The sequence below is a fragment of the Dasypus novemcinctus genome, chromosome 10 (genome assembly GCF_030445035.2).
Source record: "Dasypus novemcinctus isolate mDasNov1 chromosome 10, mDasNov1.1.hap2, whole genome shotgun sequence".
NCBI lineage: Eukaryota > Metazoa > Chordata > Mammalia > Cingulata > Dasypodidae > Dasypus > Dasypus novemcinctus.
The window spans coordinates 73,193,638-73,209,655 of record NC_080682.1 but is presented as its reverse complement, the minus strand read 5'-3'; the positions used below and the strand labels follow the sequence as shown (position 1 = coordinate 73,209,655).

Genomic DNA, 16,018 nt, shown 5'->3' with positions numbered 1-16,018 from the left:
ATCCTTTTTCTCCCTGGTCTTTCATGTGCTTTCACTTATTAATAATTGCCTGAAAAGAGAATCCCATTCCGGCGGCTTCCAATTTAGCACGATCATTATCGCTGTTCTTTGTTCAGGGTTGCTCGCCCGCAGAGCTCTCTGACGAGAGAAGGCCCCTCATTCCTTCCTTTGCAGACCTGCGGCGTTGCGCGCTGGGAAGCATGCGTCTGCCACCCAGTGGTGGGAAGGGATATTGCAGGAGGCTCCAGGCTGCAAGGAGCCAGCGGGCGAGCCCTACTGCAGAGCTGCAAGAACGTGATCTTGTACTGCGGCGAGCAGTGATCCAGAGACATCCAGAGACGCTCTCTAGGGAAGCAGCCCGCGTGGTTCACAGTGACAGCTTTGGAAGCAAGCGCTTTGGCATTTGCCCACGTGGTTGTGATCTCTTCAGTCTTCAGGGATGGATGTGCTTTTTAAGCAGGAGGGCAAGGAATAACTCCTGCGCTTATTTACAGAAAAGGGATATGGATGGGGCTTTAATTGTTTTCACTCAAGTCCCTGCTGGGGAGAAACAAATGCTGCCTTAGTAAATATTTGATAGTTATTAGATCGGAATCTCCCTGAAACTCTCTCTCTGCTTAGACTAAAGAAGATAATACTGGGTAGGAAGACTAATGCAGTGGTTTTCAACAGAGTGATTTTTCAAGGAGCATTTGGCAATGTGTAGAGACATCTTTGGTCGCCACAGCTGGGGGTCTGTAGGTGGATGCTTCTGGCATCTGGTGGGTAGAGACAATAGATGCTGCTAAATATTCTACAATGCATCGGACAGATCTCCAGAACAAAGAATTAGTTGTCCCAAAATGCCAAGTAGGACAGCTGTTGAAAAATCCTGGTCTAAAGAACTAATCAGAGGGAAGGGAGTCTTTAGATTGTTGTTTTAATCTTTACCCAATATTTTGGGATATTCTAGGAGATGTGTGGAAGGCAGTAAGTACTTTATGGCTGGCAAGGGGAGATGATGTTGAGAACTGGAGATGCTCTCCCCATAAGAAGTGTAACAATGATGATTGAATTATAGCTAAAATTTATTAAGTATCAACGGTGTGCCAGGCATTGAGTGAAATTTTTTCATTCATGACTTCACTTAATTTGGTCCTAAAAATCACCCTTTGAACTAGAAACGACTATTATTAGAAAACAGAGTGTTGGGTAGATAAAGGAAGTCATCCAAGCTCTCAGGGCTAGTTGAACTCCTGAACCCATAGTCTTACCCACTGTGCTATTCCACAAGGACATAAATTGGGAGATCACATGCTGGATCTGGGCTGCCGATGTTTTTTGTTTGGTCTGCAGTGTTTAAGAGAAATTTGAACTCATTGCCAATATTTAAGAATAGAGAGGAGGCGGTGGACTTGGCCCAGTGGTTAGGGCATCCATCTACCACATGGGAGGTGTGCGGTTCAAACCTGGGGCCTCCTTGACCCGGGTCCACGCGCAGTGCTGATGCGCGCAAGGAGTGCCCGGCCGTGTAGGGGAGCCCCATGCGCAAGGAGTGCGCCCTGTAAGGAGAGCCACCCAGCGCGAAAGAAAGTGCAGCCTGCCCAGGAATGGCACTGCATACACGGAGAGCTGACGCAACAAAAAGAAACACAGATTCCTGAGCCACTGACAACAACAGAAGCGGACAAAGAAGACACAGCAAATAGACACAGAGAACAGACAACTGGGGTGGGGGGTGGGAGGGGAGAGAAATAAATAAATAAATAAGTCTTAAAAAAAAAAAGAATAGAGAGATTTCATGTAACTATTCAGATCTTTCTGTATCTTTTGACCATTTGGAAAGGCATGGCATTGTTGGCAGGAGTAGCCTCTTGTTTGCCACAGTATCCACCACTCCTTATTACCTCCATTTTATGCTTTTCTCTTTGTGTCACCAGGCTGAACTCTGTAGGTATTTGAGTTTGTGATCCTTTCTCTTCTGTGAAGTTGTTAAGGGCATGAGCTCATGAAAGTGCAACTGCTTTTTGCATCCCAGACCTGATATGTGACTGTGGCAAGCAGTTTCTTTGTCTGTAATATAGAGATAATAACAGTACTTATCCAATAGGGTGGTTGTGAGGCTTAAATTAATTAATTCATATAAAGCACTTAAAATAGTGCTGGGGGACATGCCAAGCACCATGTAAGTGTTATTTATTATTATGAGTATTATTCTCTCCTTTATAAAATAGTGTCCTTTGGGATTAGTACTGGTGGACTCTATTTAAAATATTTATCAGTTGTTCAATTGGTATTTAAAAGCTGTCAAAGGAGCTTTGTAAAATGATCAGAAAACCTTCAACATCTTCCTGTTTAAAATCAGGATAATAATATGTACCTTGTAGTGTTTTATGAGGATTTCACGAGATAATTGTTAAGCGTCCGCTACAGTGCCTGCCAACTAAGACTCACATGGTGAAGTCCCTCTCCCCATCCCCGCATAGCTGAGGCTTTCTCAGCCTTGGCACTATTGACATTTTGGGCTGGATATTCTTTGTTGTCAGGGACTGCACTTGCAGTCCAGGATGTTGAGCAGCATCTCTGGCCCCTAGATACAGCAACCAGATCCCTTTCTCTGGACGTGACAATCAAAAATGTCTCCAGGCACTGTCAAATGTGCCTTTGAGGTGGAGGGGGGGCGGTGCAAAATCGTCCTCGGTTGAGAACCACTGTGTTCGTCCATGGTTGCTTCCTCTACTAAGCCAAGTGAACATAGAAAGCATGTGGAGCACGTATCTCTGCAGAACTTACTGCGTGTTGGCCGTGGTGCCAGGCAGCGGCTCTGGGCAATCTTATCAGTAAGCCTTCTGTGGCTTCAAGAGGTTTGCTGATCTCTGATTTAATTCATTTCTGCAAGTCATTTGCTGTCTGTAATGATAAAGAGTACAACTCCGGAGTCATAGGATCTGGGCTTGAATCCAGATTCTCTTTCCCATTAGGTATATGGCTTCAGTAGAATTCCTTAACCCCTCCAGCCCCCAGTGGTTCTAACCGGGGCAGTTTTGCTCCCCAGGGGACATTTGGCAATGTGTTGTGGGCAGTGTGGGTACTAGGGGGTGCCGTGATGAATCAAACATAAATTCTGTGGGCCATCTACATGTACATCTCAAATAATACTTTCCCAAAGTTACTCTCCAATATTTGCCAACCATTTTGCCGTTTTAGAAAACTCCTGGAGAGTGTGTATTTTCTATGCAGATTTCACAGTATTTACATTCCATTCTCTCCTAAACAGATTCCTGTGTCATCAGTGACCATCCCAAAATACAGATCAAGAACTCGACTTTCTGCATGACTGCCTACCCCAACCTGACCTTGGTTAACTTCACCAGCCAGGCCAACAAGACGTTTGTTAGTGGGAGTGAAGAGTATTTCAAGTAAGACGGATAATATATATGCAAACCTTTCTGAGATACCAGTGAATTAATGGACATTCAATTTGCAGTCCAGAGATGTGTTTGGCTTGAGGGATGTGTTGCCTCCACCTCTACCCTCCCTACTAAAGAGAGCAGTCAGGAAGATTTCATTCTTTTCCCTGGTTTGGCTTCTGATCGCATGTCATTGTGCCTCAGGGGCCTGGAGAGCAGAGCTGGCTGAGTGGTGGTTGATGGGAACAGAATTGAGGCTGCTGTAAATCATGATGTTGATGACAAAAATGTTGCAAAACCTTGATCCAGTGGGATCTAATCAGAACTCTCAGGGCAGAGAGGCTAAAAGTAAGAAAACAAGTCCATATCAAAGATTTAGTTTAAAGAAAAAGTACTCTTTTTTTCACTGCAGCTTACCATAGTTTTGTATTTTTTGTGTCTGTTTTGCTGGATGTTGAGAATTGAAGTTCAGAGATGTTAGAAAATCTTTAGTCATCGTAGAAAGATTTAGTGAAGTTCAAGAAATTATTTTGTAATGGAGGTAAATGTAGACAGAGTTCAACCGAGGTAAATAAAGGAAGTTCTCTAGTTAAGCATTAGGTCAGGGATGGCAACCTGAAATATGCTGGGGCTCTGGCAGGGAAGGTAAATGAGCAAAGCACAGAGGAGTAAGACAGTGGAGTGATGGATCCTGCGGCAAACGGGTGAGGACGCCTGTCCTGTGTAAGGAAGGCTGCTGGCGCTCAGCTCCCGCTCATCACTACCTGGTGAAAATGTGGGCCCAGGGCTGCCAGAGTTTCCGTTTTATGAGAGAAGTTGGAAATTACATCGGGACTTTTATGTCATATCTCCCATTTTAAATGTTAGCAAACTAATTTGATCTAACACTGGGGGCCAAATAAAATGCATATATGAGTTGGTTACCAGTTTGTGGCCTTGACTTAGAGTGCAAGAAACTGTCTCTAATACCCCCAGCCCCATGTTTCACCCAATTGCAATTAATTCCTATTTCAATTTTTCTCTCCTGCAGGGACTCAAAGGAAACATGGTTGTCCCTTGCAGAACAGAAGGAGGGAGGGCTAGGATAATGAATAAATGACCCATTTTTCAGGGTAATGACTGTAGAGTTGGGAGGGGGGAGGCCTTGAATGCAAGTTAAGCACAGAGAAACAGCCTGATCCTCTCATCAAAGGCAATGCGGTTATGTGCCGTAGGGTGAGCATATTGTGAAATGACTTAGGAGTCTGCTTTTGGTGGTCTTCACTAATCCTCTGGGACTGGTCTTAGCTCTAAGAGAACATGTCCTCAAGGAGCTTCTTGGGACTCATCCAAGGGCCCTTATGACAGCATGGAGCAGTGAGAAGGTCAGTGCCCTGAGGGGCTGCTCACTGTGTGGTTTACTAAATTGGGGGGTGAGGGCAGGAAAGTCCTTTTCACTGCGTGGGAAAGATGGTCCCCAAGGTCATTCCTACCCAACTCTGGAGTCCAGGTTGCTCTAGGGTTTGAGAGTGAGAGGCTCTGACGCCACAGGGCTGAGCTCTCCCCAGTCCGAAAAGCTACTTGTGTGCTGCAAAGCAGCTGCTCCAGGGGGCTTGCCAGCTGGCTACGGACGAGCAGTCCCAGCTCTACCAGGAGTGATGCTGGGCCTTCAGACCCCTCCGCAGGACAGAAATTTCTCAGCGGTTGTTTCTACGGTCCTGGAGTGTCTGGGTTCTAGTTGGCCTTTTGTTCAGGTTCACAGGGTGATTAGAGTCACAGGAAAATTCCAGACGTACAGACACAGCTGTTGTGTTCGGGATGGGTGTGTGCCTAGACTGCTGGGCAGCTGAAGGGGTCGTCTGACTCTGTAAGCAGCACTCCCTGCCCTGAGGCTGCCTCTGGTCCTCAGGTGTGAGGCCAGCCCCTCGCCCTCCAGCGGGCTCCAGCCTGCCTGCTGGGGCAGTGGCCAGGGAGGTCCTCACTTCAGCACTTAGACAAGTTGCCCGCGGCTACTGCGGATGACCAGGCGCCACCTTGTGTTTGCAGCTGGTTATCTTATCTTCGAACCCGTTCTCGAATCAGCCCTGATTTTACATTTTTGCCAATCTGGATCTCAGACCATGCCCAATGCAACTTGAATTAAAATGCAGAGCAGCGTTTTTGGTCATTTAGCATAAGCACTGTCCACTACGTGATAACTTTTTAAACTTAAAATTATACAAATAATATCTGAACACAGTCTCATAAAAGAGCAGAATAATACAGAAAAAAATATGGAACCCCCCTTTAAGAACACAACCATGTCAGGCTGAGAGGCTGCACAGGGACCTCCAGCGCTGTTGGATTTGTTGTCCTTGTGGGGTGCTTCCAGATGGCGGTGGAGCTGACATAAGTTTGGAATTGAGGCCCTGCTATAGGCAAAAACCTTGGCGTGTGTAATTAAGGGCAGGGTAAATCCAGGTGGCCTCTCTGCAGACAGCTGTAGGTGACGACAGCTCAGATCAGCTAATTCCTCACCCCGTGAGCTGATGGGTCCCTGAGGTTGGGTGGAGGGTTTGCTGGGGTTTTGCTCAAGGCTCCTGGCTGTGTTGGGAGATTAAAACCAGCAGGCTGTCACCTCCCTCTCTCCTTTCCGCCCTCTTCTTTCCAACTCCTAGGTACTTTGTGCTGAAGATTTCTGCAGGGATTGAATATCCTGGCGAGATCAGGTGGCCACTAGCCTTCTGTCTCTTCCTGGCTTGGGTAATCGTGTATGCATCCCTGGCCAAAGGAATCAAGACCTCAGGGAAAGTAAGAACTTTTTTCTCTCTAAGAGAAAGTGGGAGCAGGCACAAGAGCCCTGGGAAGGGAGGCAGGGGACGTGGGCGCTAATTCTTACTCTGCCTCTGAGAGGCTGTGGGGCCTTGGGCAAGTTACTTCACTCCTGTCTGGAGAAAGAGGATTATTTTCCCATTCTTGCAGGGCTGTTTTAAGGATTAAATGAGACTAATGAATCCAGGGTTCCTGACGTCAGGGGTTCCTGTGTTAGTTTCCTCCCTTGCCTAAAGGAGCGGTCCTCTTTTATGGCAGCTGGGCCTCTCTGATAGGGTCCAGCAACTCTCCCTGAACTCTAGAATTAGTATGGCTGGCTCTTTGCCTCTTGGTCTGGCTGCCAGGTCAGTTATTGCCTCTGCCAAGAAGCTAAAAAAAGGATTGTGTAAAAAATGAAGCGGATTCCTTCTCCTGGCTCCCAGCTGCCGTGGGTTCTCGGCCTGTTATGTCCTGCTTCCCGCCCCCTGCACAGCACCGGCCACTCCAGGTGTCCCTGACCAGCCCCACTGCTACTTAATCACCCCAAGAGCTCTTTGCAGTTCTCAGGATGAAAACTAAGTGTCTTTATGGCAGAAGGAGGATGGAATGATGGACTCCGGCGCTGTAGGTGGTAGAGTTGCGATTTTGGTCCAGTTGTTCCAACCAGAGCTTACTGTTGTTACATTATGCCCAAACAATTGCAGAGGCTTCAGGCCCGGTGAGGTCTCTGGTCTCATGGTCCCTGCCACCTTTCACCTTCCAGGCATGTTTTGCATCTCCCACCAGGCACCCACCCCTGGCACCCATTAACCACGTAGACCAATTTGTCTTCTGCTGGGGTACCTGGACAGCCTTTTGGTAATGACTCTTTTCTGTGCCCTCCTATGTAAGATTCAAACAGTGGATTCTGTCAGGTTTGTCAGTGTCGCCTGAGGCAAATGGTGCACCTTAAATCACATAATGTGGGGAGAATGCAGCCAGCTGGAGAGACCAGACAGGAATGTGGAGGCTGGGGCTCTAGTCTTGGTGACTTCTGATGGCATTTGCTGTGTAGGGAGCTATCCACTTGGGCCATGGAACTTGGCAGAGTTTCTAATTTGTTCTCAGCTCTGATCTGTTTTTTTTTTTTGCCAATAAAGGAAAAGAAAGTGCCCTTTATCTTAGCACTTATCTTTATCTTACCAGAAGTCCACAGTTTCCTCCTTGCTAAAGATAAGGCAATTGGGACTTCTAAGGCCCTGTAACTCTAACAATCTTTCTGAATGTTTGCCAGGTAAATTGTGTGGCCACTTTTGCTCTCTGACTTCACTTTCCTGTTCTGCAAAATGAGAGCTGGGATTGGGTGACCTCCTGACTCTGACTACTACCAGACTGGATAGATTATTTTTCTAGGGCAGCAGGAAGATGGGGAAAAGTTAATGTGACCCATACAATGTGCCAGGAATGTCCTGAGGTTTTCTGGACTCCATGCCCGCTGGGGCTTGAAGCTGAGCTTGGCATGGGAATTCTGTGGTCTCCAAAGGGCCCAGCCAAGCAATTGCTCAGCAAGAGTAGCCAAGCATTTGCTCAACCAAAACCTCATTGACTGGAATACCATTTATGGCCAGAGATAGAGACAGTGACCTCAAACATGATCTAAGTGGGTGAGAACCTAGGCTGGTTGGTGACATGAGGAAGGAAGGCTGATGGCTCTAGCTTCAGATCTGAGTTCAAATGTTGACTTCCTCACTTTTCAGTTGTGTAACTTTACTTGGGCTTTTAAACCTCAGTTTCCTCATCTGTAAATTGGGGATAATAGTACATACCACAGAGGATTGTTTTAAAGATTAAATGAGATAATTCATGCAAAATACCTGGTATGTGGTCAATTCTTAATTAACATTAGCTCTTTTTGTTTTTATTATTATAAAGACTGATGTCTTGAGTGGAATGGGATTTTGTCACTCTTACATTTCACAAGCAGTGGCTTTGGTGAGGAAATGGAAAGAGGAGGAAGTTTTGAACGCTCTCGGTGAGCCAGACACTCTGCTACCTGCTTTGCATGAATTAGTTCATTCATTGTTCACTATAGCCCTGCAAGGGTGCCATCTAAGAAATAAGGAAGTTGAATCCCTTCAAAGTAGAATAAATTACCTGAGGTCACACAGCTTTTAATTGGCAGTGGTGGAATTCCAACCTAGGTCTGCCTGGCTTAGAAGCCTAGAGACTCTTTCCACTACCCCACATTCTCTCCCAAGGAAGGGATGCTAGGAGTAGATGGGAAATGCAGAATCATGGGGTCATCATGTGCTGATTTGGAATTTAGTCCCTTATATTAGATTTTATGGCCCTTCCAGAATAGGAATTTTTAAGCAGTTCTGGTCAGGAAAGTTTTTCTTTCAGATCTGCCAGCTTATTTCTCTGCTTCATTGAGAAAGATTTCCAACCAGGGATCATTGATCAATTCTTGAAAAATAAGGAATAATGCCAGAAATAATGAGTCACAATTTATTATCCTGCCCTGGGCCCTGCAGACATTAATCATGGAGCATTATTTGGGAGCCAAGGTGAATGCACAGCTGAAGCTGCTTATTAGGACAGAGTCCTTTGTGATTGAAGTTCCATGAACACTGTCGTTGTCCTCCTTTTGCAGCAAGATAAGCTGGCTTCCTCCAGTTTAGGCTACAAGGAGACAAGAATGGCCGATTGCTTTCTCTGGGGCTGAGCCCTTTGGGCAGCTAGAATTCCAGAGGCAGAGGCGTCCAGCAGGCAGCCTCAAGGGCAAACGCAGCCCAACTGACCTCAGGGAATGCTCTGCCTGAGAGTTAAGGCGAAAAAAGCTAAAGCTAGCCTAATTAGCTAGCATAGGCTGGTGGAGCCTACCACCTGTTCAGGGCTCCTGTTGTGAGGAGGATGCCAGGAGGTGTCAGGTCAGCAGGCTCAGATCAACTAGTCATTGTCACTCCTGCCAAGTGTAATTCATTACTGCTCAAGTTTAAATCCTCCGACAGTACATCTGAAAACAGGTGCATTCTGAAACCCCCCTGACATGAGGGGGAACTAGCTGTGCATAAAGCCTCCACATACACCTGACTTACATTTGAGGCATTGGCAGGACTTATAAAGCCAGACTGGCACCATCTACAAAGTGAATACAGCACCCCACCTGCACAGCAGGGCTAGGACCCAGGTAAGGCCAGCAAGGTGCCCAAGGAGCAACATTTAAGGTGGCACTTACTTTCAGGCCATGCAAGGGTAAGGTTGGCACCTGAAGAGTGAGTGCCTCCTTAAATTTTGTGCTTGAGTTCTCTCTCTTGCCTGCCCTAGTCCTGGCCTTGCTGACACCTTTCTGAGCATGTGACCTGTAGCACTACCTAAGTGGAAAGAGCTTAGGTTCAGGGGTTAGAAAGTGGCTCAGTGGAGCTTAACCACTTACGAGTTACTTAACCTGAGCCTCAGTATCCTTCTCTGCACAATGGGACTAATAATACTTAATCCATGGTGGCAGCTCCAGAAATGGGCATGGCTCAGCTCCTTAGACTGGTTCCTCCTTGCCTCCTCTTTTTTCTTCTCTTCCTATCAAGCCAGGTGGTCTGGGCAGTGGAAAGGATACTCCTTAGTTGTCCCTCCCTCTACTGTCCCCCACTGTCTTGGTGGGACGGGGAAGTTGGCCTGGTCAGGCAGCACCCTGCACTTGCATTATCTCCTCTCCCCACCCATCCAATGACTGGGATGCCAGCCTGGGCTGGGGTGCTTCCCCCTGGGATGTCCAGTACCGCCGGGCTCTATAACATCATGTGTGGAGGGGAAAGAGAGAAGCAGATCTGGCAGGAGAATAGGAGGGAGCTGGCGGCTGCCCCTCCGTACCCCTCAGTCCCGAGCAATGCAGATTCTTCAGGGCAAGGAGGGGAGGAGAGACCTTGGCCGGGTCTCCTGCGGGGCAGGAAAGACGCAAACCCTGTATGTTGGCGGTGGCCACGGAGAGGGGAGGAGGCCAGCCCATCCTTCTGCCTGGGTCTGCAGCCAGAAAAAGAGCCTTAGCCGGGTAATGGGGTTGAGGAAGAAGTAATCCCTGATCTCTCCGTGACCCGCAGCCTTCTCCATTTCAGCGGACAGCAACTCCACCCTTTCCGTTGTTGAGGCCAAAACTTTTGGAGTTATCCTTCCCTCCTCTCTTTCTCTCAAACTCCACATTAAAGCTGTCAGGAAATTTTGTTGGCTTTCCTCCAAAATATACCTGGCTTGACCGTTTTTCACCACCTCTACTGAGCCATCACCCTCCTCTGCCTGGATGGCTCCCATAGTTGCCTAACACCGTCCCTGCTTCAGCCTTGCTAAAGAGCAACCAGGGATCCTGTTAAAATGTTAGATCATCCTCTGACCAGGCCCCCACAACAGCTCCCCATTTCCCGCAAAGTAAAGACCCAAAGTCCTTATAATGGCCCACAAGGCCCCACGTGATCTACCCTAGCACTGCTACCCCCACCTCTTGACTTCCTCTCCTGCCCGTGCCCTGCTCTTTGGCTGCACCACACACTCCCTTCATAGGGCCTTTCTTCCAGTTGTCCCTGCTGTGGCGCGCTCTTCTCCAAGATATCCAATGGGCTGACTCTCATTTCCTTCAAAGTTTTGCTCAAATACCAAGTTCTCAATGAGGTGTTCCCTGGGTACCATCTTTTTTTTTTTTTTCCTTCAGTTTATTAATGTGATTTTTTTTTATTGACTTTGTAATAATATTACATTAAAAATATATATGTGAGGTCCCATTCAACCCCACCCCCCCATCCCCCCTCTCCCCCCCCCCAACAACACTCGTTCCCATCATCATGACACATCCATTGGATTTGGTAAGTACATCTTTGGGCACCTCTGCACCTCATAGACAATGGTCCACATCATGGCCCATACTCTCCTCCATTCCATCCTGGGTACCATCTTAATATGCCCCACTTCCCAGCCATCTTTCCCAGGACTCCCTACCCCCTTACTCTACTCTACTTTTCTTTTCCCAGTGTACTTATCCTTGCAATATGTTCTATTTTTCTAATATGCACTAAATAATACTGGTTATGTTATTGTTGACTATCTGTCTTCCCAGCTAGAATGTAAGCTATTCAAAAGTATGGGGTCTTTGTTTTGTTCACTGATGTCTTTCAAATGCCTAAAACCATGCCTGGCATGAATTAGGCACTATAAATATATGTGTGCCTATGACATATAGGTGCATATTCATGAGAATACATGAAGTGACTATAAGAGTTATACGAGCCCTCTCCTAATCGCTGGCCTAGCCATAACCTTGCCCCAACTCCAACTTCCCAAGTCTTCATCTCTAAAATCTCTCCTCTCACTGCCAGGCTGGAGGCCCCTTGCCAGGCCCTGGAGGCTGTGCAGCTCCAGCCTCCAGGTTGCAGGGTCGCCAGCTCCCTCCCACAGGGACAGATGTCCCAGGTGCCCCAGGATGGGAGACTGCAGGTGGAAATGAGGCAGCCCTGAGCCAACAGTGTTCACTCTGCTGTGTGTGTCTGCTGCATGGTGGGCTGGGATGGGACTTCACCTTCTCTTTCCAAGTGTCTTTGGGATGCAATACACTTGTGAGCTGAGGGTTCAGTGTTATTAAATTTAGGACTGGTGAGTCCCAGACAGGACTGTGAAGTGGACGTGTCTGTTCCCAGTGCCCCCTAGCCTGTACCACTTTGTATGGATTGTCCCCCTGTACCTTTCCTGCAGCCCCATGAGGAATATACTGTTGTTACTCTCGCTTTGTAGATATGGACACTGAGATTCAGAGGGTGTCACTTCCTAAGGTGACACTGCTGGTAAGTGATGGAGTCAAGATTCAAACTCAGGCCTGTGTGAGAGTAGAGCCTGAACTCCCACAGTCTGCTCTTCTTCCCATCTGTCAAATCCTGATCCCAAACCCTTCCTGCACCCTTAGGCATGATTGTCAGCAAAGTACCTTCCACTCATCCCTATCCAGCGAGTCCCCAAGTTCTGCCAATGTTACTTCCCAAATGCTTCGTGACTCGGGGCCCTTCCTCTCGTCCAGAATCCAGGAGGATCCTTTGGCTGGCATTCAAGGCCTTCTGTGATGTGGTCTCCACCTGTCTTCCACCAGTCACCTCCAGCCTCTCTTAGCCTTGACTTTCTGCTATCCTAACAGTGAGGGATGTGTGCCTTGCCCCCCTCACACACCTCACACAGGAATCATTGTCTTGAATCTTTTAGTAAACTCCCAGCTTGGGCACAATGCCAGTGTCCTGTGTGTAATGTTATCTTAGCACTAGCCCGTTATTCAAACATTGTGTCTGGGTCTTTTAGATCATGAGTCCCTTTGTCTCTACCCACCTAATGCCTAGCACCACAGCCAGGTCATAGCAGAGCCTCAACAGGTGCTCGTTGGACTTATCTACATCTGGTGATTATCTGCTTCAAACCGGGCACTATGCTAGGTGCTATACATACATTAGCTCATTCGATCCTCATGGTTGTTTGTAAAAAAAGGTGCTTTTATCATCAGTTTACAGATGCAGAAACTGAGGTTCAGGGGGCTTAGTAGCTTGTCCAAGGTCACACAGTACTAAGTGTCAGAGATGTGATTTCATTTGAACCTAAATGTGTGTAATTCTAAGATCACAGTCTTTTTACCTTACCAGGTTGCCTCACTTACAGTGTCTGTATAAACAGGAATGGAAGGGTTAAGCTAAAAAGGTTAATCTCTAACGGTGGAATTTTGGACCTCGACCAGGAAGTAGGGGTAAGAGATAGGCAGGGGAGGAAATGGTGGCCTCCATTCCCCAGTGCTTCAGACAGTTGCCCGCTCAGTGGCTGAAATCTCCCCTTAGCCTTCTCCGCTGCACGCTGATTCATCCCTCAATCTTGGGATCCCCCAGACTCTCTCTGACTCATTTTTGGTTCCAGTGCCCTCCCTGTCCACAGCCCTTGCAGACTTTGGGGGAAATCATCCTGATGCCCTCAGAGTCAAGAACTGGGCTCAGGTAACAGATGATGCTTGTGCTCTACTTCTGCTTGGACACAGTCTCTGCTCGTTCTCATTCCAGTCCATCTGTTGGATACTTTTTCTAGGTGGTGTACTTCACAGCCACATTCCCGTATGTCGTGCTCGTGATCCTCCTCATCCGAGGAGTTACCCTGCCTGGAGCTGGAGCTGGGATTTGGTACTTCATCACACCTAAGTGGGAGAAACTCACGGATGCCACGGTGGGCTGATTATTTCACTTACAGGTGGCGGGGGGGCCCTGGGGCAACGGCACCAGGTGGGTCATGCTCTGCGGTGCCTTTGGGCAAAGGGGTCAGACTGCCTCCTTCAGGGACTCTCATGGGAGTGGATGGTGGCTTTTCGGTTTTACAATGTCCTGACCATCTTGGTGTGTTACCCGCTCAGGAAATCTTTAATGAGAATTGGTCAGCTGGGGTTTTTCAGATTCCCAGAATAGCTGTCCTAGATCCATGGCTGAGGTGGAGGCTGAGATGAAGAATGAAATCCCCTTAATAGATTTGGGCCACCTCACACCACTTATCTGTTACTAAGTATATGCATCAGAAGTAGAGTTTTGCAGACTGGAAAATAACAGCACCTCAGCAAACCACAAGCAATTAAAGGGCTCAGGTACATTTGAATACTGATAGTCTTTCTTCCTCTCCATCCTCAGTGAATAGCTTCTATATAGTTGCTAGAGCTCCAGCCATCTTATCAGAATTCCAGGTAGCAGGATGGCATGGGAGTGGGGATAGAAAAAGGTACCTTTCCTCTCTTTTAAAGACGAGATGCCCAGAAGTCCCACATAACACTTTATTTTCACTTCCTTGGCCAGAAACTTAATCATAATGATCCTCTCTTAGCTGCCCTTCCTCTAAAGGTTGGGACATGAGCATTTAGTTTGACGTATGGTTTAAATAAACCCACAGCTTTGTTACTAAGGAGATATGGGAGATGTTGGGGTAGGCCCAGACTTTGCCAGCACACACTTGAACTTTCTCTTTGCATAGTTTAAGCACAATTTTAAAACAGGATTTAATTTATAAAAACAATGGGAGGTCTATCATATAAATCTATAGCTCAAACTCTTGGGAGGCCTTCTGGAGTTTTATGAGGATAATCAAGTTTTTGTGAGGAATCACCTAACAGAACCAAGCAGTATTGCCAACCAAGTTCAAGAGGGATGTGAAACTATAAAGTCTACTTGGTTGTGGCACAGAAGTTGCTTTACTAATATCAGGGATAAAGACTTTCAGATTTTCAGGAGCGGTTCTTTGCATCTATAGAATTTCAATTTAAAAGGGTTTTAATTTTGTACCCATGAATACTGTTTACTATTGTAAATGGGTTTTTGAGAGTATATTGAGGTAACCTTCTGTTTAGTGTTACATGGTAAGAAATTGAAGTGTGAAATGTGAGTGCAGTTTATTGATTCCTCTTCTTTGATCAGAATGGAATTAAAATCTCCCAGGTAATTTACTGCCTTTTTGACTTCTGGTGCAAATGATGTATGTTTCTCATTTACACTGGTGCCCAAAGTCATCTCATCCCCAAACGCCTTTCCTCTGGGGAGACGATGTGGCATTGGGCATTGGCTGTGAGGCCCCTCCTCCCCTCCCGCAGGGCCAGGCGCCTTCAGTAACCTGGAATCTTCTCCTCTTCTGCCTCCTAGGTGTGGAAAGATGCTGCCACTCAGATTTTCTTCTCTTTATCTGCTGCATGGGGTGGCCTGATCACTCTCTCTTCTTATAACAAATTCCACAACAACTGCTACAGGTATGTGGAGCCATGTCCAAGTCTGTGACGTAGCTGGGGATGGAAGAGGGTCCTGGGACAGAGCAACGGACTAAGCACTGGACACCCGAGGCCACGTCCCTACACTTCACCTGAGGTCTCACCAAGGAGAACCTCCTGCTGAGCCCTAGCTGCTGGCTTCTGGGGTTCCAGACCGCAGTTTAAACTGCTGACTGTGACATGTGGTAGGGCTGAGCGACTCTTTATAATATGGACTCGAGCCACTCTGGAGGTTTCTCTGTAGCCATTTGTGTCCTGCGATAGTCATTTGTGAAGTGCCTAGTCCAAAGATCCAGTTTCATGGTAGTCATTTATGAAGTGTGGTCATTTAGTCTCTCAATAAATATTTTTCTAGAGACCCTTATAGGCAGCCTGGTACAGTGGAAGGAGCACTTCGGAGTCAGACAGTCTTGCATTTGAATTATGATGTTGCCATTTACAAAAACCCCAAGACATGGGCAAGATCCTATCTTTCCATTTCTTCTCTATGAAATGTGTCTTATAATATATTGTTGAGGATGATGTATACAAACTGACAATGCACACAAAGTTCTCAGAGTAATACTCGGCACATAGTAGGTGCTCAATAAATGATAGATGCCATTATTGTTATGAGGTGTTTTGTGAACCAAGAGAGAGACAGACAGATTCAAAATATGCCTCTGCCCTCAGATAGCTTTCAGTCTAGAGGTTCAAGGTCGCTGGTGTGGATTTCAGATTCCGAGTATCAGTCAAACCAATAGAACACAATGGGCTTATCAAATACATGTTTACTTGATTTTAAGAAAGGACAGGGAACAGGGAGGACAGCCTCATGCATAGCAACATGGCGTCATGGAGGCATCAGGCCTCCATCCGGTAAAGGATGATGAGAGCTGACGTGAGTGCTTGTCACAACGGAACTGGGAATGTCCTTTGGCTTAAACACCTCTGACCACCTGCCACCTGGCGGGAGGTGGTGCAGCTCCCATTCTTTAGGTCAGCTGCAGCGCATAGGTTACAGGCAAGCGTAATAACCAGGAATGGCGCGCCCCAGGACATGCCTGGAACAATGATCAGTTCATGGCAATCACCGAAAGACCCTCAC

General features: G+C 47.1%; 1 protein-coding gene across 1 annotated transcript in view; it reads left to right on the top strand.

Moving 5' to 3' along the window:
• The window catches only part of SLC6A5 (solute carrier family 6 member 5), a 57,206-nt gene that overhangs the window by 12,416 nt on the left and 28,772 nt on the right, over positions 1-16,018 (top strand). Inside the window, exons 5-8 of the mRNA XM_004459814.4 lie at positions 3,257-3,398; positions 6,026-6,158; positions 13,224-13,358; positions 14,810-14,913. Of these exons, the coding sequence (XP_004459871.3) occupies positions 3,257-3,398; positions 6,026-6,158; positions 13,224-13,358; positions 14,810-14,913 (514 nt within the window). The remainder of the gene's footprint in view (positions 1-3,256; positions 3,399-6,025; positions 6,159-13,223; positions 13,359-14,809; positions 14,914-16,018) is intronic.